Source organism: Candoia aspera, chromosome 3, assembly GCF_035149785.1.
Source record: "Candoia aspera isolate rCanAsp1 chromosome 3, rCanAsp1.hap2, whole genome shotgun sequence".
Classification (NCBI taxonomy): domain Eukaryota; kingdom Metazoa; phylum Chordata; class Lepidosauria; order Squamata; family Boidae; genus Candoia; species Candoia aspera.
The window spans coordinates 201,053,942-201,076,233 of NC_086155.1; the positions used below are offsets into that span (position 1 = coordinate 201,053,942).

Here is a 22,292-nt window from a genome sequence, read left to right on the forward strand (position 1 = left end):
TATATTGGGCTAAGCGATTATTTCTTTGGTTTAGATCATTATGAACCCAGTCCCAGTGGTTTATGCAGTAAGCCATGGATTAGAAAAGTTTATTTTACTTTTACATATTTTATATTTGTATATATATATTACTTTTACATATTTTATATTTTTATTGTTTATTGTTTATTTATATTTATTGCTTTTATAATTGCATCAAATTTTAACTTTGTTTTTATTGTAAACCGCCCAGAGTCCCTTTGAGGAGAGATGGGCAGTGATAAAAAACAATAAATAAATAAATAAAATATTTTAGCATCACATGTTCAAAACAGGCCAGGAAAAAACCAGCAATCTTTCTTGGATAGGCATAGGCAGCTTCCAAGTCCTGGCTGATATTTCCCTCTTTGCTGTCTCAGTTCCTTACAAAGATTTATTACAAGCCAACATGATTTCAGAAGCTGTTGGTGTTTTTCCCCCAAACCCAGTTATAATTGGAAATCAGAAATGAATCAGCTGGTCAAACTAAAGACGGTAAAAATCCAGTTGCTGCCTTCAGTGGTATTGATCCTTTGGGGGGGTTGGCAAGCTCTTTGCTCTCACGATCGATTTAATAACATTTGAAGACACTGTCTGCCAGAAACCTTTCAAGGACAGCTTGGTTCAGAAGTGGGATACCACAGAAGCAAACTGTTCCAGGACTTGGCATACATCTACTGCCTGTCCATGAAGAGCAGCTAGGCCAGTGTTTCTCAATCTTAGCAACTTTAAGCTGTGAGGACATCAACTCCCAGAATTCTCCAGCTACGCTGGCTGGGGAATTCTGGAAGTTGAAGTCCACACATCTTAAAGTTGTGGAGGTTGAGAAACACTGAGCTAGACCAAGGAACAAGACAAGGCTTCTTGGAGCAAAAGGCCATAAAACTATGGTGATTCAAGTGTTGGGCAATGACTAGGGAGCCCCAAGGTCAAGCCCACCCTTAGCTGCAGAAACTCTGTGATTCTGAGCCAGGCACTGGCTCTCATCCCCACCTGCTTCACTGGGTTGTTGTGGGGCAAATGGAGAAAGAAGTGCCATGTAGGTCACCTTATGCTCTTAGAGGAAAAACAGCCTTTAAATAAAAAACAGATTGGCCACCCCATTACCACCTGTTGAGTAAATTATTTGGCGGTGTTAGCACCATGAAAGGTTTTAAGGCAGGTATGCAATTTCAAACTGAGGCCAACCTTGGAGTGTTATGTCTGGATCTGCTGTCCTAAAATACTCAAGGCTAGAACAAGACCTGCATTTGGCTTCATTTTCACGTAATTCATTAAAGTTCATAGGAATACACCTGTGTATTTAATCATTTCCCATGTCTTTTATATTATTATGATTTGGCAGCAATGTTTGGAGGGCCTTGGGGGAGCCCACCCATGTCTTTGGGTGGGAGGTACAGTTTCAGCCCCCCTTGCTTTAGGACTTGAAAGCTAAAGTAAGGTTGTCAGTGTGAGCAAGGCTCATCTTTTTACATTGCTTTTGCTCTGGGAGTTTAATAAAGTCAAAGGACCGGCTTCCGCTGTATGAACTGTCTGCACAGGTTCGGTTTTGGAGGCCTAGCGATGAAATCAGTTGGACTTGTGGAAATGAAGAAGCTGGAAATTTCAATGGGTGCCACCAGCTATGAAATTCTCTCCTTGTGCAATTGCTTGTTAAGCCATAAAATTTCATTCAGATTGCTTCCAACCCCACCCCCACCCCCTAGCAAAAGGGTCTTCACTGCAACCATTTAAATTTTTTCCAACAGCTCATTATTTGAAGTTGGGTGATGCTAACTTGTTAAACTATTTCTGGTGATGCTTTTAAGCTTTTGTTTTATTTCATTTTTTTTTTTTTTTTGCAAGGCCTTGAATATGTAACTGGGGATTTCAAATAAAGCTGTAAACTTTTCAAGTATTTTATATGGTATTGTGTTAGTCCCTACAGGAGGATTAGACTATAAAAGGGAGCCACAAAATACTTGTAAAATAATGTAAAAAAACAGTTACTTTTAAAAGTTTAAATGTACACTTTTATTTTCCAGGTATAAGAAAGCAGCTGAGCAAAACGTTGCTTTGAAGGAGTATCTCCAAAGTCAATGAGCTATGGTTGGTGGAAGAAGTTTAAATATTATTTTGCAGTACATCATTTAGGAAAGAACACTTACAAAATGTTAAAAACAAAAAAGAAATAAACTCTTACAATATTTCATAAATATTCATAAATACACTTTCTATGTATTCTTCACCTTGTCTGAAAATCTTAAGAATTTCTCTTCTTCTGTCTTTCATTCCAACCTTCACTGGAAAATAGACCCGTTGCAGGTGTGAGAGAGAATTGCTTAACTTACTCAAAATGTGCAGTTATTCACAGTTATATATCTGTGAACTAACAGAGAATTGGGACTTTGATATGATCATCTTTCCATGCACAGGGTTGCCACAAATATCAAGTTCATGGATATCCAGCAACCTAATAGATGTGATCTTGTACTCTGTTGATGAGCCTAGCAAGGTTGCAACACTCAGCTAACCTTGTCGAGCTCATATATATGCTAAGTAGGATTAAACCTAGTTATGTGGATGGGAAGCTGCCATGAAACCTGGAAAGCTAAAGGCTAGACTGGAAAGTTTTAAGAAAGACAAAACAGGAGACAGTAATGGCCACTTCCATATTGTTGCCACAAAATCTACACAGATGTCTCCATGGACTGAAAGGAGACTGTTTTTCTACCCTCAATGCAATAGGACTGTTTACTGAATTTTCTTACAAGCTTATATGACACACTTTTAAAAATAAGAGAGCTCCCCCTTATGGGGTCTCAGAACCTCCCACTTAAAATTCTTAGATAATGTAAGGGCTGCAAGGGAGGGGGTGACAAGGCCCCCCCTCTTTATCCTTTTGTAAGGCTCTGCATGCTTTAGGGCCAGGCAATTAGATGAGCTGGGTTGGTGACAAGGTTCTGTTTTGGGGGTACATCTCATGAGTCTCTGCTGTTACAATGGTTTTAATCTTTGTACGTCACCCAGAGTCACTGCTGTGAGTTGGCCAGCTCTATAAACGATTTAAATAAAATAATAACAATGGAATGGTTAGTGCTCTAAAATGGCCCCTTTAGATATTCCAACTATTATCATCATCTGGATTTTATATCGTATTTATGCTCAATACTATATTTGTACTTATATTTATATGGTATTTTAATGCTTTTATCTTTGGTGTAAACTGCCCAGAATCCCTCCTTAGGGGGAGATGGGTGGTGGGTAAACTTAATAAAATAAATAAAAATAAAAAACAATAAACATAGCTGCAGAGATGCTACTCACATGGATGGAGCCAGAATATCCTGCATTTTCCTAGAATGTAAATGAACACTGTGCATTGTGTGTGTATGAGAAAGAGGGTGTGTGTGTGTGTATGCTGGGTAAACATACCCTACAGTGTTTGTGCTGCCTAACTCAAAACGGAGGAACTAATTATTTTCTTTAACTATGGTCCACGAACATTCTCTGCAACAACAACAAGAAAAGGTTGTGGCGAATCTGGTGGCCCACCCATAATTGTCCTAGTGCCTGTTCTATGGAGAAAGATGTGGGCCATGAACCTCAAGTAGCTCATCCCTGGGCCAAAAGAGCCACATTTCAACCACTGCATCTCCCTCCTCTCCATCATCCCGTTCCTACTCACCAGCCACCATTTGTAGTTCTCCTGGGGTATGAAGGCATTCCGGGTGGTTAAGAAGGGTTGCATAGTTATGTTGAACCTTTCGTCAAACCAGGGTGAGGCTTGTTCCAAAATGCAGGTGTTACAGCTGCACGGCCTCCAGGAATATTGCAGCAGCTTTTTAACCTGCTCCGAAACTTGGTACATGATTTGCTTGGGATCCCAGGCAGCAGACACCGTGCTGTTTGTGTAGTTGAGCAGGAACGACGTGATGGTGATGATGAAAAGTAAGGCAAGAGAAAACATTTTCAGGCTCCTGTTCCGAAGGGCCACCATTCCGACCGATGGGTTCCTTTATGCAAGTGCCCGAGAAGACTAGACAAGTAGGGGGTGGGAATAAAAAAGGAACCCAAAATCTTTGTTTAGGCCACTAGTAGCTGCTTCCTCTAAGGAACAGCCCTGGAGATGGTGTTCTTGAGCTACAAAAATGAAGCAAAACCTTCTCTCCTTTTCATCTGCAAGCAGGTAGGACAAAAATGCGTCTTTGCATTTTAACTCCTTCCCCTCTCCTTGAACAGCTACTAATTTCTCCTTCCAAAAGTGGAATCAAAACACAACCATTGTAATTTTCCTTTTGAGAAGGAATTATCAGCAAGCTCAGGCTTTGGTAAGAAAAACACTATTTCCCAAAAAATATATATATACAGTATATATTTCAGTAAAATTGCTGGTTAGAACTTATACAGAGCCAGGTCATCAGGAATAGGTAGTCAAAACCTCCATCTTGTAAGCTGATGGAATTCCTTTTCTACCTGGAAACACAAAAGAGAAAGGAGAATTTCACGGTGCCTTTTAATATATGGTTGCAAAATGTATTTTCTAATCCCCTACCCCTGTTTTAGATGAATGGAAATCAAACTGTTCTCTTCTTCCCAACAAGCGCCTCTTGAATTGCAAGAATTTTACATAAAGACTTGCAACATCACAATGTCCCACACCTCCGGCTAGTTGAATGGCAGACAACTGTTACAAATGAATGAATGTTTATTGTGGTCTTTGGCCAATCACACTCCAGTGGCGCAGTCTGAAGTATAGCTTTGTATGCATTTCATGGACTCTTTCATTAAGCCACAAGTGGTAGCCATTTTATTTTTACTGGCTGTTTATAACAAAGGCAAAGGTAACAGGATTAAACATAAGGGAGAGAGCCCAGTAAATCTTCATCTGCCCCACACAAAGGACTAATCTTTATTTGCTCCCCACATCAAACAGGCTTTTTTTAGGTTGCCTAGTCTAACATTTTTTCTTCAAGGTTGCTTCAGTTAAGCATCCGTGGCCCCCCCACTCATCTTTGGGTGTCTCTAAAATCTGCCACCAATTTTTGCATTTTTTAATATGGTAGAACAAGGAAAGGATTAAATACACAGGGGATTAATCACATTGTTGTTTATTCATTCAGTCGCTTCTGACTCTTCGTGACTTCATGGACCAGCCCACGCCAGAGCTTCCTGTTGGTCATCAACACCCCCAGCTCCCCCAGGGATGAGTCCGTCACCTCTAGAATATCATCCATCCACCTTGCCCTTGGTCGGCCCCTCTTCCTTCTGCCCTCCACTCTCCCTAGCATCAGCATCTTCTCCAGGGTGTCCTGTCTTCTCATTATGTGGCCAAAGTATTTCAGTTTTGCCTTTAATATCATTCCCTCAAGTGAGCAGTCTGGCTTTATTTCCTGGAGGATGGACTGGTTTGATCTTCTTGCAGTCCAAGGCACTCCCAGAATTTTCCTCCAACATCACAGTTCAAAAGCATCGATCTTCCTTCGCTCAGCCTTCCTTATGGTCCAGCTCTCGCAGCCATATGTTACTACGGGGAACACCATTGCTTAATCACATTAGCTATATTGAATTTAATGCACACACACAAACAATTCATTTCCTCTCCTTTTTCCGTAGTGTGGGGACAAGGAGATTTTTGTTACCATAGAGTTTGTGACAGATTTATGAGGCAGTGATTTGTGTTCCTGGTCCTTAGTATGGCAATTAGGAAATTATGGAGAGAGATTTTTAATCATTTGTGGAAGTGTGTGTCCAAGCTCCATAAGGGGATCATTCCACATATAGTACAGTACTGCCTTCACTGCTACTAAATGAAAATCAAGAGGCTATGATGCCAATAAGAAAAACATCTTCTGATGCAAAAATAAAGATACTTCTGCAGAATGGAACAACTGAGTAGGTTTAAAATAGAAATTGATTCTAATTGTTTAGGGCCTTGTAAAACAACAATACCTTACAATAAAACAACAAGAACAATATGCTTCATAGTGAATAGTACCAAGGCAACTACCAGATGAAAATAAATATTTCTGGCATTGATGTGTTAAAGGTGATGGTCATGCCTCCTCTGAGCCAAGTTCAGCTTTTGATGACTTTATAGATATATCCAGGTAATTTTCTGAGCAACAGATATAGAAGTAGTTTGCCATTATCTTTTTCTGAGATGTTAGAAAACATCTAGCTTCTCCATCTAGCTTGTAACTTCTTTATAGAACAGGAAATATATATAACTTTTATATAACTTCCTTTTATGACTTTCTTCCAACAGACATACCAGGATTTCCTGGTAGCTTCTCCCATCCATGCAGTAACCAGATCTCATCCTGCTTCATTTAAAAATCAGCCAAAGTTCGTAAACTAGGATTACCAGACCCAGGAGCAAAAATCTAGATGCTAGATGGCCCCAAAGAGGTACAGAACATTCTAATTCTGTTTTGTCATCGAGTGGTCACCCAGATTTTTGCAACCCAGATCCATTAGTTCTACCGAAACCACATGAGTTAAAGTGGTACCAGTTTCAGAAAATGAGTTTTAGGCAGCCCAAAATGTGTCTTGTAAATCTTAATGGCCTTTTACATGCAATAATAAGGGAAACTGTGCCTTTTCTTTAAAGTTGCATGAACAGAGATCCATGGAAGTAAATACTTTCAGATGGAAATGTGTACCAATGGAGAGAGGGTGGACATCCTTTGTTCTTCCCACTCTGCAACTTCACATCTCTACTTGTATGGCATAGTAATATGGGCTCTTAAACTTTTTGAAGCTTCTCTGAGACCGAGAATAACAGCAGTCCAATTTCCCATCTATATTCTCCACTTTTTTTTTTTTAACAGAACATAAGATGGTTGTATTCAACCTCTATTAAGCTTATTGCTCTTATTTTAGTTCTGTTTTCTTTCAAAATTGAGGGGAAATTACTGTGCCAGTAATTTTTTAAAATTTACTTTTGTAAATAACACTTATTTACTTTTTATTTACTGACTCGCAACCGGTCCTCACACTTTTGACCATCACAGCATTTCCCAGTGACGTGTTCATGATTTGGGCACTTGGCAACCGGTTTGCATTTATGACCATCACGGTGTCCTGTGGTCACATGATCACCATTTTTTACCTTCCCGGCCAGCTTCTGGCGAGCAAAATCAGTGGGGAACCACATGATTTGCTTAATGACCACGTGGTTCACTTAACACCCATGGTGATTTGCTTAACAACCACTGCAAAAAAGGTCGTAAAATCAGGTTGGATTCGCGTAATGACTGTTTTGCTTAGCAACCAAAATCCGGGTCCCATTTGTGGTTGTTAAGTGAGAACTACCTGTATGTCATTCTCTTGGCAAAAAATATAGACGTGGTTTGCCATACTTTTTTTTTCCCTGAAATTTTCTGTGGTCTCCCATCCCAGTAAATAAAAAGTAAATAAGTGTTACTTTTGTAAATAAGTGTAAAAAAAAAATCTGTCAATAAAATTTGACAGATTCAAACTGAATCTGTCATTTCTAGTGCATCTTGATCACCATTCTTAGTTATTGTTATTCTAATAATTACAAAAAAAAAAGAAAGAAAAATCTAAAAAAATGTTCTAAAAGTAGCCTACTCCTGGTTCAAAGTATTGTACTCAAAAGAGCAGTTCAAGAACATCTCACCTGGTACTTGTTCAGTTCTCTCAGTACTTGCCTGCATCTTTGGCAAGGCTTGTTTGATTAATCCATGACATTAAAAAAAAAAGAAGAAATAAATAGAAGAGCCCCCTTCCACAAGACAAACTTGGCCTTAGCATGACAGATGGAAGGCCAAAAGGAATTTCATCACGGAGAGTCAAATAATTTCTGAAAGATGTGGAAATGCCATTCTTGCGATATGGCCTGGCCTTCATCACAAATTACCAGCAAAAGCTGGGATGAAGTTCGGCCATAAATCACAGCAGACGAACCTGTTCAGCTTCCTTGCCTGGTCTGCCCCCACCCCCACTTTTGCACCCATGCAGGTGTCTTGGCTCTGCTTTGCCTTTCCCACTATTGTCAATCCAACTAATGAATTGCTCATGGTTATCACAGCTGATCTTCACACAGCAAATCCTGGAGAATAAACAACTGCTGCCCCAAGTCCACAGAAGAGGGATGAGGCTATCATTAACCAGACAAACTTATGCCATACTAATGTAACGTATTAATCTTCAAGATATTACAGTCTCAGTGAGTAGCATCACCTAAGTGATTCTGGTTAATCTAAAAAACGTTAAGCAGCTTCAAATGTGGTTAGTACTTGGGATGGGAGACCACAGAAAATTTCAGGGAAAAAAAAAAGTATGGCAAACCACGTCTATATTTTTTGCCAAGAGAATGACATACAGGTAGTTCTCACTTAACGACCACAAATGGGACCCAGATTTTGGCTGCTAAGCAAAACAGTCATTACGCGAATCCAACCTGATTTTACGACCTTTTTTGCAGTGGTTGTTAAGCAAATCACCATGGGTGTTAAGCGAACCACGTGGTCGTTAAGCAAATCATGTGGTTCCCCACTGATTTTGCTCGCCAGAAGCTGGCCGGGAAGGTAAAAAATGGTGATCATGTGACCACAGGACACCGTGATGGTCATAAATGCAAACCGGTTGCCAAGTGCCCAAATCATGAACACGTCACTGGGAAATGCTGTGATGGTCAAAAGTGTGAGGACCGGTCGCAAGTCAGTTTTTTCAGCACCATCTAAGTCTGAACCATCACCAAACAAATGGCCATTAAGCAAGGACAACCTGTCTATGAAGCAACAAGGAGTTGAGCTGAAGTTGACGAGAACTTTAAGACATCACAAATCTCCCCGTTCTTTTTGTTCTATCAAATTAACATGACTACCCCCCTGCGCAATGAAGGACAGGATAGCTAAGGAGCCACTTTCCAGTGCTGCGTCAATAAACAGAACCTACTTTGTGGCTGTACAGAAGAAGAGGCAGGACACTGCAAACACAGGCATACATAGCGCAAGTCACAGAGTTTGCCAGCTGGATCCCTACCCAAAGAGAATCACAAAGTACATTTTCAAGTGACATAGCAGGGAGTTTTCTGGTTAGAAGAAGGGTAAGAGTCAGACTTCGATCCTGCCTTTCCTCCAGAAGCTCAAGGCAGCATACACAACTGTCCCTCCGACAATTGTTCTAAAGCTAACACCACCCAAGATTAGCATGTTGTGTGAATACTCAATCTTTAATAAACCTGGGATGAACACAACTGCAGCATGCTTTATCGATAGGCTTATGGTCTACCTATCGATAAAGGAGCGCCATCTCTGGGGAGACCTCTTTGGTTAAAGCAGACCCTTGCTCCCAGCTCTGAGAGAGGGTCTTCCAGCCGTTGCTGACAGAGCTCTGCCTGGCATTTAGGAATGCCCCCTTGCTTTATACAAATCAGCCCTTTGCACGCACCCAGCTCGCTGTGGTGCTGACAAGGATGAAAAGCAAAGGGAAGAGGTTACTTCTTGGGGTGTCAAGGGTTCCAAGGCTAGCGCTGTGCATTTATTGGACACGTGCAGCAAGAGAGCACCAAGGATTTGACAGAGCCAGCAGAACACTTGTTTGTTAACAGCTGTAGCTGCTGCCTTTTAAACCAAGCATTTCCTCCCTCCCTCCCTCCCTCGCCATTCCCCAAGGTTCTGTTTAAAGGCTTGGATTTCAGATGGAACCAGTAAGAAGAAAACAAGCAAAGGCACTGGGGCCCCACCTCTCAACAGCCTTTTAAATAGGTCCTGCTAAATTCCACCCCAAAGGAAATTGTTGGGGGCTTTGAGAAAAGAGGGCTAGTTGGAGCAATGCTATCTGTGTAAAAGAGAAGGAGAGAGAGTTTCAAGAAATTACAGCTCTGTTTGACTGTTTGAACTAGTGGAGCAGATGACTCAACAGCCCGTGCGTGAGCACTTGGGTAGGAATGTAGCGATGTGATAAGAGTTGAAGTGGACTTAGTAGTCAGGGGAATGCCACAGACGCATAGCGCAGCTGGAACTCGGCAAAACCTTTGACAGACTGCCTCATAATGTCCTCATTAATAAAATGGTAAATATAGGCCAGATGATACTACTGTTAGGTGGATTCCTGATTAGCAGAATGATTGCACAGAGAGTACAGGTGGATTCAGCTACGGTTTGTTTAGCTAGGGTTTGTTGAATATGCCACAACTGGCTGGGTTAATGCTTCTTTCCAGGCCATAAATCATATTCAGCAAACCACAATGGCTAGTTTCTGACACCACTCAAAGGCATAATAGAATGAGCCATATTTTAGCTTAGAATGATGTGGGAATCCAGCCACTGTCTTAAATAAAGTTGGTTTATTCCACATCTCAGTCCCCTGTGGCGTTCTTTTAATCAGAAGTTTACAGCAAGAGACATATATTCCCTTCTTGACCTGCTTTATAACTTGGGTGAGAAGAAAATATATGTTACATTTACTGCTGCAAATTTCTGCTTTTATAACTAGTATATTAAAAAAACAACAACCCTACATTACTATCTTAAAAGTCAAATTTCCCCACCTTGCTGACTGGGAATTATGGAACACCGCAAGTGCAACACCTCTTGAGGGCTTACATTGGGGAAAGCTGATCTACATGTTGACTCTGAAATCCAGTAAGGCTTCTTTCAAGGAATCCCCCATGCATTCAACAAGTTTTACTTCCCGCTCAGTTTGTTTGCATTGCAACCCCACTGAATGCACTCACAGAGCAGTCAAGGCTGACGTAGGAGTGTCGGTCAGCCGTACATCAATAATGCAACCACCCAGCTTAAAATTTTGTAAAGTGAGATGGCTTTCATTTTTTAAAATTTCCCCTTTGTTTTGTTTTGAATAGGAGGCTTATTGAAACAGAGGGTGACCTTTTGCTGAAGACTTTTTTAAAAGACCAGCATTTATGCAAGAGTTCTCTCTGTAAAGAAAACAATTTGGCTGCAATTTAGTACACATATTTAACTTTTTTTTTCAGTTAGTGAAAACCACTGTCTATTTGTAGAAGGTCCTCAAATGTCAAAATCTGCTTTCTTGTATTTTTCACAGAAGGAAGGAAACTGGCCTCTTTTTGCTTATCACTGTCGCTCCTTTTCTACTACGTGTTCATTTGGCATTTAGAAGAATAAATGACTTTTTTCCTGTTTTGTTTTTCGTTTTTAAAAAACAGCAGAATGTTCTGCCCAAATGGTTGAAGATAGATTTGTCCTGGTAGCCAAGGTCTTTTGAGAAGCATTGTGCCTTGGACTCTTCGATAAATACATTTATTCAACCTCAAGGGAACAGTTTCTCTATGCCTAATTTTTATTTTTATGGCACCAGTTAAATTGGTGTATCTTCCGGGCAGCCAACAGCAGTTGAATGCAAAATGGAAACTAGATGATCAGGAGATCAGAAAAGTCCTCTAATGAGGGACAGCTAACAAACTTCTAGGCAGTTCAATAAAAAAATGAAGGAAAACGGTAAGATGTTAAGGAAATGATAAAAGCATATAAATTAAGCATGGTCTACAGAGAGTTGTCCTGTTGTCAATTGCTACTAAAACCTATAGACACTCCTTGAAGCCTAAAAAACATTCTTCCTCAGAAAGAGCTCATTGTCATATGCAGGGTTTCTCAACCAGGGTTCCACAAGAGGTCCCTAGGGGTTCCCTGGGAGATCATGATTTATTTCAAAAATTATTTCAAATTTGGGCAACTTCACATTAGAGAGGTAAGTTTCATTCTTTATTTTTAGTTGAAGAACACTGTTCATGCATCTATGCAGGCCTACCCATGAAAGAAATATAATAATTTTGTAACTTCTGGCCTGTATTTGAGCCTGAATGGGCAGGGGTTCCCCGAGGCCTGAAAAATATTTCAAGGGTTCCTCCAGGGTCAAAAATTTGAGAAAGGCTGATCTTATGAGATGGTGGCTTGCAGGGCTTTGAGGAAAGAAATATGGAGGACAGGATGGATGGAAGCCAGTTCAGGACATGGACACACATGACCAACAGATGTTAGGAGAGCCTTGAAGGAGCTGCACCTTTACACAGCTAAGGATGATTCGTGCTTTTGACAAGATATGGATCATATGCACAGACTGAGTGAATAGTTTGTGTTCTTCTCTCACACAGCTTTTCTTGGGCTCATGCTGAAGAAGAGAAAGAGCTGAAAGTTTTGCCTTCGCATCGCTGACATATCCTTGGCAAGTGGAAAAACCAAAGAAAAAAGCACAGCCCCAGCCACCAAAAGATTGTCCATTCTTGAACTAAAGGGTATCCCAGCTCGGTGTTGCAAAGAAGTTGTGAGGAACTTCTGGTATCCCTGATGCTGTTGATGTACAACTCCCAAGATCCTTCAGCATTGGTCAAGATAGGTGGGTCTGCTAGGAATTGCCATTAAGGAATATATGTAGGCTTACAGGTTCTCTACCATGTTCTAAGGATTATTTTACACTGAGTCTGTACCAATTGTCTGGCCTGTTTATGTAAAGGATGCCTATCAGAAAGGTAACTCTGCATTATCTGGAGTAGTCAAAAGCATGCTGAATTGATACTAACTTGCAGTATGTTCACATCTCGCTTGTCCTGAAGACATTTAGAAAAACTATGAGCTTGAGATGCAAAAAGCCAACCAGTAACCTTAACTCTGAGGCATACTGTAATACTATTCCATGCATGCCTTGCATCTGGCTAGGAGCCACCTGGGTATTACTAAGCAAAGCAGCATTATAAATAGCCAGGGGAGGCCAAGAGTGACCTGGAAAATTCACCCAGATCTTGACCGTGAGCTCTCACCCTATATACATCTAAAGCCTTCTGATATTTTTGGCTCATACTGCCCTCAGCCCCATGACAAGATCAAGGGTTACCTGTCCTCAGCTCTACCTTGTGTTTGGAACAGTTTAGGGCTGGCCCTTTTATCTGGAAAGATAAATAAAATGATGCAAGGGCACATCCATGTGACATTCCTGTCGAACCAAGTTGTGAAAAAGCTTATCAAGATGTCCCTTTGCTAGTGGTCTGACTAGCAAAAATTTAAAGACGTGTCTTCTAGTCTGTCAATTCCTGATGAAAGAATTATAATTTAAATATTTTTGCTTGTCACAAAGATGCAGAAACACCGTTAAGAGAATTTAAGTGTAAATCCAGCATTTACGGAGGACTGGATGGTTAAGTTAATGGGACTGGCGCAAATGACTAAACTGACAGCACTGATAAGAGAAAACTCTGTAACTGGATTTGTTTCTATTTGGAAGCTGCTTTTGGACTACTTGCTTGTAATGGAAAAGAATGAAGTTCTGATTTTGGTTTTGATGATTAAATGGTTTGATTTTAGAGAAATAATGTTACTAAGTGTTTAATTAATAGCAAGAGATGAACTTTTAAGTGCTTTTATATCTGTGTTGGAGAAGGTCAGAAGCCACCTGCCTTTTATGTTTTTCTGTCTATTCCTGCACTGTTTTAGCTTCTCTTGTTTCTTTTTTAGACTTGAATTCTATCTGTTCTATATTCTGTATTTTGTCTTTTAATTATATCTTGAAAATGAATAAAGCTCTATGGAAAAAAAAAGGCTACTGCAGTGCTGGACTCAGGGTCCATTTCCCTATATACCTCCTTAAATGGAATGTCATGGATGTAATGCTCCCTGGAAGATGTTTCTTTCTTTTGTGTCTTCTGCTTTGCTTTGGTGGAAGAGAAGAGCACACTGAAGCCCATAACCTACTCACCACCATCCAGCTGCCATTGTGTGGTTGTGATATTTTTCCTTTGTGTAGAAAAGCTATTTAAGCTCCCCAACCATTTGTTCTCTATTGGGTTTTTGTTGTATGGGTTGTCAGGCTTCTAAAAGGACCTGAAAACTGTCACTTTTTAATCTGCTGCCCCCCTTCCTGAATTCTTAAGCTGGTTTAGATGGTGGGGGGAGAGAGAAAAGAAGAAGGAAAAGGTGTCCCTTTTCATAGTCGGAAAAGCACACTGTTTGTAATGTTGCAATGGTTGTCAACTGGGTAGCTTCAAAAGAGAACTGGCTCCCAAGATACTTTGAGCTTTTGCAATTTCAGTTTTTAAAACTCAGCCAGGTTCCTTCCATTCATTTGAAGGTCTCTTCTTCATCGATCAGGTCATTTTAAATAGGTGACTCTAACCAGTTCACGTGGAGACTTGCAGGCCTGTTTCGAAAGAAATGATGCCAGGGAGTCCTCAGAACTGAACCTGAACTGATTGGTTATAAAGAAGAAGAAACTCCTTCTCTTGCAGCCCTCTTCAAATTCTTATTTTTGTCTACACCAGTGTTTCTCACCCTTGGCGACTTTAAGGTGTGTGGACTTCAACTCCCAGAATTCCCCAACCAGCAAGGGAAATTGTGGGAGTTGAAGACCACACATCTTAAAGTCGCCAAAGTTGAAACACATGGGTCTAACAATGTACTGGGGCAGGAACTAGCAAAGCCTCATTCATCAGAAGGAAATCTGCTCAGGGTTACCACTAAACCATTCAGTGACCTAAACCATTGAAATAAAGCAATGGTTCCCACCTTTCCAATCTCCAGACTTCCTGGTAGGCTTAGAACCAGCTAGCCGGAGAAGTGGATCTGGCTTGCTGGTGATTTAAACCAAACAGCTCTAAACAAACCAAATGAAAAAGATCAAGGAAAGGATCTTGCTACAGTCCCTACATTTTCCCAAGTTCTGTCAATTCAGTCCTTCCATGTTTTTCTATGCTGGACTGTCACAATGCCAACCACAGTAGAAAACACAGAGCTAAATGTACCAATATTCTCATTCTGTTTTAAGGCAGTTTCATTACATCACCATTAATAAACAGATTTGCATGCTGGCTCATATCAATGCTTAGGGGCTTATCCTCCTGATGCTTCCCCAATTGTTTTTAGAGAACACATGTCTTAATAACATAACCTAATTCCTCTGCAGCTGCTTCAGTTTTAACACTGCATTTTCCCCCTTCTCCCAACCCAAGGCTTGCTGTACGAGCAATCTACGATGATCCTTGCCAAGGTTGGGATTATACAATTGGGGGCTGGGAACTGCCCAGCTCCTACTGGGCAGTTTTGGCTGCTAGGGCATGCTCTCCCTCTCCAGGTGCTGGGCATTATCTTCCAGACCATGCTAGCATGGACTGCAAGAGAAACCAGACTCCTGGTTTCTGCAGTGGCAGCCCCCTGGGGAATGTCTGACCAGCATCTTGACAAGCACTGTTTGGGCATCACGCTGGCTTCTGATGGGCACAGGAGTGGTCCCAGACCTCTTCTGAGAAACCCATTTAGCAATCTTTTGAAGAAGAACCACATTTACCTTAACCATCATCTCCACAGAAAGCACCAGTCCTGGACTGCATTGAAAGTCAGTTTAAACTGGGAAAGACCCAAGTTCTGCCAACTATATCGTTCTGTCCCAAACAACTGCATTATAGTTTCCCACCATTTCTGCTGAGAAGGAGTTTGGGGCAGCCATACTTTCTACTGTTTTTATTAATCGTGGGGAGGGCAGCGTGTTTTGCCTACGGCAATGCCATTCTGCATATTCCATGGGCTCCTTCTACAAGGTCTAACTAAAGGAAAGGAGGAAAGCCCCTTAACACAGCCACGAGGAAGAGCCCTAAGAAATGGTCTCTCTTCTGGAGCTTCTCTAGATGGAGAAATTGCAATTCCTATAACAATCCTCAGCCAGGTGGCCTTTCCTCTCCATTGGAAAAAAGGCAAGCCCCTTCCAGCCAAAATTATCATGATGTTTGAGCAGCTTCCCTCCAAAAAAAGTCTACCCTGTCTAGGCCTTTTTCAATCAGAGAGAAGTTGGGATGGGAGACGTGACAAAAGAAGCAGAAATCGTGCAGGATATGAAAAATGTGGGCATTTTCTTGTTTTCTCGTGTTAGAACTCAAGGTTATCTAGTGCAATTAATTTGGGGACATCCTAGACATAAAAGGAAGTAAGCTTTTGTACAACACCTAGTTAATGTATAGGATTCACTGTCATTACATGTAGGAACGGCCACCAATTTAGATGGTTTTGAAAGGGGGCTGGAGACATTCACGGAGGATCGTGCCACTAATGGCTATTAGTCTTGAAAGCTGCTTACTACTCAGCTTCTGAAGACCGAATCTATCACTTCTGGCCCATGTTTCTTTGCTTTCTAATGTAGCTGGTTGGCTAGAATGCGATGCAGAACATTTGATTAGACTGACCCATGGCCTGAAGAGTAGAGCGTTTCTTAGGTATCTATATCTAGATAACTTTTGCCAAGTTAGGTAGGTCTACTCCAGGCTCTTTCTAGAGTAAAAACTCTGTTTCTATAACTTTCCCCCCACTCCAGAGGCGGCCACTCTGCTGAGGGATAAGAACAAAAAGTGATCTATGTTATAGACTGACAGTTCCACTGCCTTTCAATCTCTGAACTATTGATCAGAAATTAATTTTGAAAGAAGTTCAGCCGCTGTTGGATAGGAACAACTGGTTCCAAAGATACTTGGGAACTATCTCCAGACATGCCGACTAGGAATTATATGTCCAACACACCTGGAAACCTCCCTTTTGCAGGAGATTGATACAGGACAGTCAGTCACGCAATGGAGAATGAGGAAGATAGGATTATTTGAAATGTCTGAATACTGCTTCTTGTGGTGTGGCATCTTTAAATGCTTTCCAACCATTAAAAAACAGTGTTCACTCTTGAGCAATAATTACTTACCATCTGAAACAGAGGGGAGAATGCCCGTTTCTAGCTGGTATCTCAGCACGCCACTCAAGTAGCATCAAGCTATTTTCACAACTGGTGTCTCCTTAATAATTTGTAACTGAAAAGAGGGTAGGGGGATGACTTTCACGAGAGGTTGTGGCAGTCCTGCCCAGCTAGTTCAGCTTGGCCCATAAATGGGCTTGATTCACCTTTGCTCATCTATCATTTTCAGCTGTGGCTGTAAATGCAATTTTGTGCAATGCCAGCTTGGGTTGGCAAGAGAGAATATACACTAACGCCTGGCCTCTACCCAAAGACCTACAAAGCAGAGCTCAGCATTGAGCCTTTCCTCAGCTTTGTGGTATTAAATCCAAACAGTGCAGCCCAGTCCCTTCCACTACCCAAGTTGGCGCATCTTCAACTAAAGACCATCTGTGTGCCAGGCCGCTGATTGCTCATCAGCCAGCCTCAATGCCACATGCAGCCTGCTCCCCAGTTTCTTTGGCACTTGTGAGACAAAAGGACAGGGCCAAAGCATTATAACGAGAGCTCTCAGGAAACATGGCAAACCTTGTACCCTGTGGCGTACTCTCACTTCGAGGGCACATTGCCTTGGCTGCAATATACTTGGAAGAATTCCAGCCTTGAAACAGCAAGGAAGGAAAAATTCTCCAGTTGTACATCAGCGAAGAATGAACTTTTTCATCTGTCTAGGTCAGTGTTTCTCAACCTTGGCAACTTGAAGATGTGTGGACTTCAACTCCCAGAATTCCCCAGCCAGCATGGCTGGCTGGGGAATTCTGGGAGTTGAAGTCCACACATCTTCAAGTTGCCAAGGTTGAGAAACACTGGTCTAGGAGATCCATGCTGGCTGACCGCAGCAATGTTTCAGGGGCAGCTCATCACTTTCCAAAGGGGAACCTGCTTCCTGTCTCCTCCCCCTGGTTGCAGGAGTCATGTTGGGTGATAACACCAATATTTATTTATTGCAAGAATAAATAAATGCAAGGCCACCTGCAAGAATTTGTAGGCTACATCTCTAGACTTTAAGTGGGCTACATGAATAAAACACAACTTACAACAAGACCGGAATATATAATGTACAACAAAATCATCCCAATGCTGTCGTCCGCCAAGTCTTCCCTACCAAATGCCTCCAGGAAGAGAACTGGTATCAGTGCTTTTCTTCAGGAAATTAAGATGGGGGCCAATCTGACTGAGGGTGCAAGATGTTCCATAGGGAGGGGGCAACTCTAATAAAATCATCCTCTGAGTCCCACTCTCCCCTTTTTCTCTGGAGACAGGCACCTAGAGAAATCCCTCCAACTTTGATTCACATACAGTGGACAGATGCTACCTAGAGGAGATAGTCCCTTTGGGGTTCCCCCCAATATTCTGGATAAATTCAGAATAGATCAATTAAGCCTTTGGATACTCTGGAACCATGGCCCTTGAAACTTCCTTTGATCACAGCAGCTGAAAATTAGCGGTGCCATTTTGGCATAAAATAACCATAACAATGCATTGAAATAGCCAACACAAGACCTCAGAATGCCTTTTCCCAAACCCAGGAAAACAAGAACAACAAAATAAAGTCTCCTGCAGCATCATCCTGCCTGCTGACCTCAAATGTTGTCTGTCCCAACTTAAAAAGAAAAAAAAAAGAATTAAGCTCTCAAAAAATGGGTGGTTTTGCTACCAAATTTCAGCAGAGCAATCTAGGGATGCTCTCAAGGCTGTAAAACAGAAGCTGGGCATCCACATGTGTCCATGGCCTAATCGACTTTGTGCTAGAGGCTAAACCTGAAAGCAATAAAGGAGAAAGCAGAACTCTGTTACCACAGTCTTCAAAGCAGTGTTTCTCAACCTTGGCAACTTTAAGATAGGTGGACTTCAACCCCCAGAGTTCCTCAGCCAGCACAGCTGGCTGGCTGGTGAATTCTGGGAGTTGAAGTCCACCTATCTTAAAGTTGCCAAGGTTGAGAAAGGCTGCTTTAAAGGTACAATCTGAATCTATGAATCCTCCAGGCTCCTGAGACATTGTGCTGAATCTATTGTGAGTTGGTTTCCTCAGCCCAGTCTTGAAAGATAAGAAATTAACTTGTCTATGAGGACTATGCATACTTCAAAACACAATTTGTAAGCAGTTCTCCAAACCTCCTGGGATCACAGCACTTTTCAGCTACTCTTTAAAGCAGCCCCTTCCCACACAGACCTGAAACAAGATGCAGTTGCTTTAAGAATTGTGCTAAAGATGTGTTCCTTTAATGATTTGATTCACTACAGCAACAGCATCCTTTTCAAGCTGGGGCCGAAGCATACAAAAAAAAGAAGCATGTAGGCCTCGATGGATAGCAGAGAGTTGCTTATGTGAGGTCTGAAGCACTTCTTCCAAATTGTTTTTCAAAGCTGCTCAGTTTAATATACTGTAAATTAACCTGCGGACACTAAGCGGCTTATAGTTTCAGCAAGGATAGCAAAGAGGACTTTGTCATCTTTGGTTCTGGATGGGGTTGCACTGCCCCAGACAGACCTGGTTTGTAACTTGGGGGTCCTCTTGGACTCACGGCTCCTGCTCAAAGAGCAGGTGGCAGCCGTGGCCAGGAGGGCCTTTGTGCAGCTCGGTGTTGTGCACCAGTTACGCCCCCTCCTGGATCGGGAAGCCCTTTGAACGGTCACTCATGCCCTTGCTATCTCCCATATCGACTACTGCAATGCGCTCTACATGGGGCTACCCTTGAAGAGTATTGGGAAGCTTCAGCTGGTCCAGAATGTGGCCGTGTGGGCTATTTGTGGCGCCCCTAGAAGGGTGCACATAACACCTTTGCTATGTGAGCTGCATTGGGTGCCAGTCTGCTTCTGGGTCCAATTCAAGGTGTTGGTTATCACCTTTAAAGCCCTACATGGCATGGGGCCAGGCTACCTGAGGGACCGCCTCTTCCCCGTTACATCAGCCTGCCCCAGCCGATCATGCAGAGAGGTCCTGCTGCGGACCCCGTCGATAAGAGAATTCCATCTGGTGGGGTCCAGGAGGCCGGCCATCTCTGCAGTAGCACCTGCCCTCTGGAACATCTTGCCCCCAGAGGTGAGGCTAGCCCCATTGCTCCTGGCCTTTTGGAGAAACGTGAAGACCTGGCTCTTCCACCTGGCCTGGGCAGGGAGAACAGTCATGTCTGGGGTTGGCTAGTGCCTTGAAGTACCCCTTCCACTCAAAGACTGAACGAGATCACAGCCATCTGGACTTTACTTCTATTTATATTATTAATGATATGTAATTTTTATAAGGCATCTCATATATTTGTTCTAGTGAGTATTCTGTTGTAAACCGCCCAGAGTCCCTCCAGTGGGAGGAGATGGGCAGTGACAAATTTGATAAATAAAAATAAAATAAAAAAGAGTAAGCTGTAAATGCAGGTACAGGTGAAAGGACAGAAGTTTTTATCTAAACTCCCAGGTTAACTGTTGTACTCTTTCCTTCTTTTCCAATAAAAGACTCTTGCTATCTGATCCCTTCTCACCTTCTTAGGTCCGCTAAACCCCTTTTTGCCCTCTAGTACTATTAAGTTCCACTGGAAAAACTTCCATCAACTTGCTACTTAAGATGCTGTATGCTTATGCTCCAAAACTGGCACAAACATTAACAGTCTAATCCTGGGGACAGAGAGGAGACAAAACCACAATACACACACAACACTACAAGGCCCTTTTCTGTCCCCTCACATCTGTTCAGCAGATTAAGTATTTGTATAGTAGGCAAATGTTTGTGGCTGAAATGGAGATGAATATGTTTTTGTCCCATGAATCAGACTGTAGAGAAACAGAACACTGTGTCCCTTTTCCAAACTGGTTTTATTTCACTGTAAGAATTATGGTCTTAATTTTGGAGCTGGGGATCATTTCAATACATGCAGTGTACATCCAGTGATGACCCTGACCCAGCTTTAAGACCAACCACCACTGTCCAAACTTCTGTTTCAGCTGCAGCTAAACACAGAGAACCCACCCAAATTCTTTCCCAAGTTTTTGCCCAGAACTTTCAAGTGGATTATTTCTCCCAACTTCTTCAAGAGAAGGAAAAAAATGTCAGGGTATACTCCTTATAGTATATTTCTGTCTGTGTGCATGGAGCACAGCTGGACTGCTTGTCATATCAAGCTCAGTGCCTACACCTGTAGGGTGTGGCATGACACAGCACAATGCATGTATAAAGAACAGTGCACCATGGGTGTTGGTTGCTGGGGTGTTGGAGTAGTGGTTGTAGGGCTGTGGATTGATTGTAATATATTGCACAGTAAAGTCTGTATAGTGTTTTTTCTACGACAGACTGTGGACTGTTTATTTGTTCGTGCATCGCTCACGGAATGCCACAACGCGTTGTATGCGCAAACCCCGACCAAAAAAAACTCTCAAGGACAGGATTCTCCCTTTGCAACTACAGTAGCATCCCTCCTTGAAAAGCTTCATAGGAAAGGTTCCAGCAGGATTGACTAACTTATTCATGCTATGGTTTTGGATACCACCCCAATCACAAGGACTCTGGGGATTACAGAATGAGCACAACAGAAAGACAAATAACACAGAGAACAAATAATTTTTAACATAATCAGCAATGGTTGTCCAACAGCCCATTCACTGGATTGAAGGCCCACTGGGAATAAAAGAGTCTTCAAGGCCTTTTTAAATGAAAGATAGCTGGGGCCAGTTGGGGTTAGCGTGTGGGAACTACTGCTCAAACGTCCTGTCTTCTTGTCCCTGCCCTATGGATTTTTTTGGGGGTGGTGGTCACCGTTTCTCAACACGCTTTTTCTGTTTCTCAACAAGAATCACATTTGGGAAGGTGTTCCCTGATCTATCCATGTGCCATGCTTCACAGAGCGTTATAGGTAATGAGCAGGTTGTATCCATGCTCAGTTGCATTTCTTTTGGGTTTTACTCCATTCTCTCTCCTTGGAACACCAAGGCACTGCCTGGGATCAAGACAGGAGGGAGGTCATGCAGGGGCAAACTCATCTAGCACTTTGGCCACCTCCATATTCTAGAGATCAGCCAAGTGGAGGCAGAGATGTTTGCCAAATTCTCAGGAAAATCCCAAGTGGCTTCTGATCCATCAGATGCCTAAGGTCTATTCTAGTAGGAGGCTACAATCCACAGTGACCAGGAAGTGACTTAGAGTTCCATCATTTCTTGGGAATCTCCCTCCTCCACTACTTTAAATGATATAATTTAGTGTGAAAATAAGGAGGGTGAAGATAATGGAGAGACGATTGCCCAATGAAACAGGACACTCGTATCTTTTGGTCACCTTGCCACCAATTAAATACAAGAATTTCATCCAGGAGAATTTTTCTAGCTTCTCTTGTCTAAAATGATGGGAGAGGGAGCCTCCTGAGTCCTGTGCCTCTGCCTCCCACTGACCTGGTTGGAAGACCGGAATCCAACAGGAGAAAGAGTATTTATTTAATTAATTTCCTAGATCTGGATAGGGGAAGGTGCTGGGCTTACCCCTACCCCACAGACACCCATGCACGTCCCTTTGCCTACTGCACATACACTTCTATAGGCATCTACCTAATATGCCAAGGGGGAGGCTGATTCCCATGCTATATTTTTGCAGGGTATATGGGAAATCC

General features: G+C 42.1%; 1 protein-coding gene across 1 annotated transcript in view; it reads right to left on the reverse strand.

Annotated features, from left to right (window-relative positions):
• Positions 1-22,292, reverse strand: part of ST3GAL1 (ST3 beta-galactoside alpha-2,3-sialyltransferase 1) — a 106,073-nt gene that overhangs the window by 19,797 nt on the left and 63,984 nt on the right. The window contains exon 3 of the mRNA XM_063299698.1: positions 3,686-4,473. Coding sequence (XP_063155768.1) covers positions 3,686-3,997 — 312 coding nt within the window. The 5' untranslated portion in view covers positions 3,998-4,473. The remainder of the gene's footprint in view (positions 1-3,685; positions 4,474-22,292) is intronic.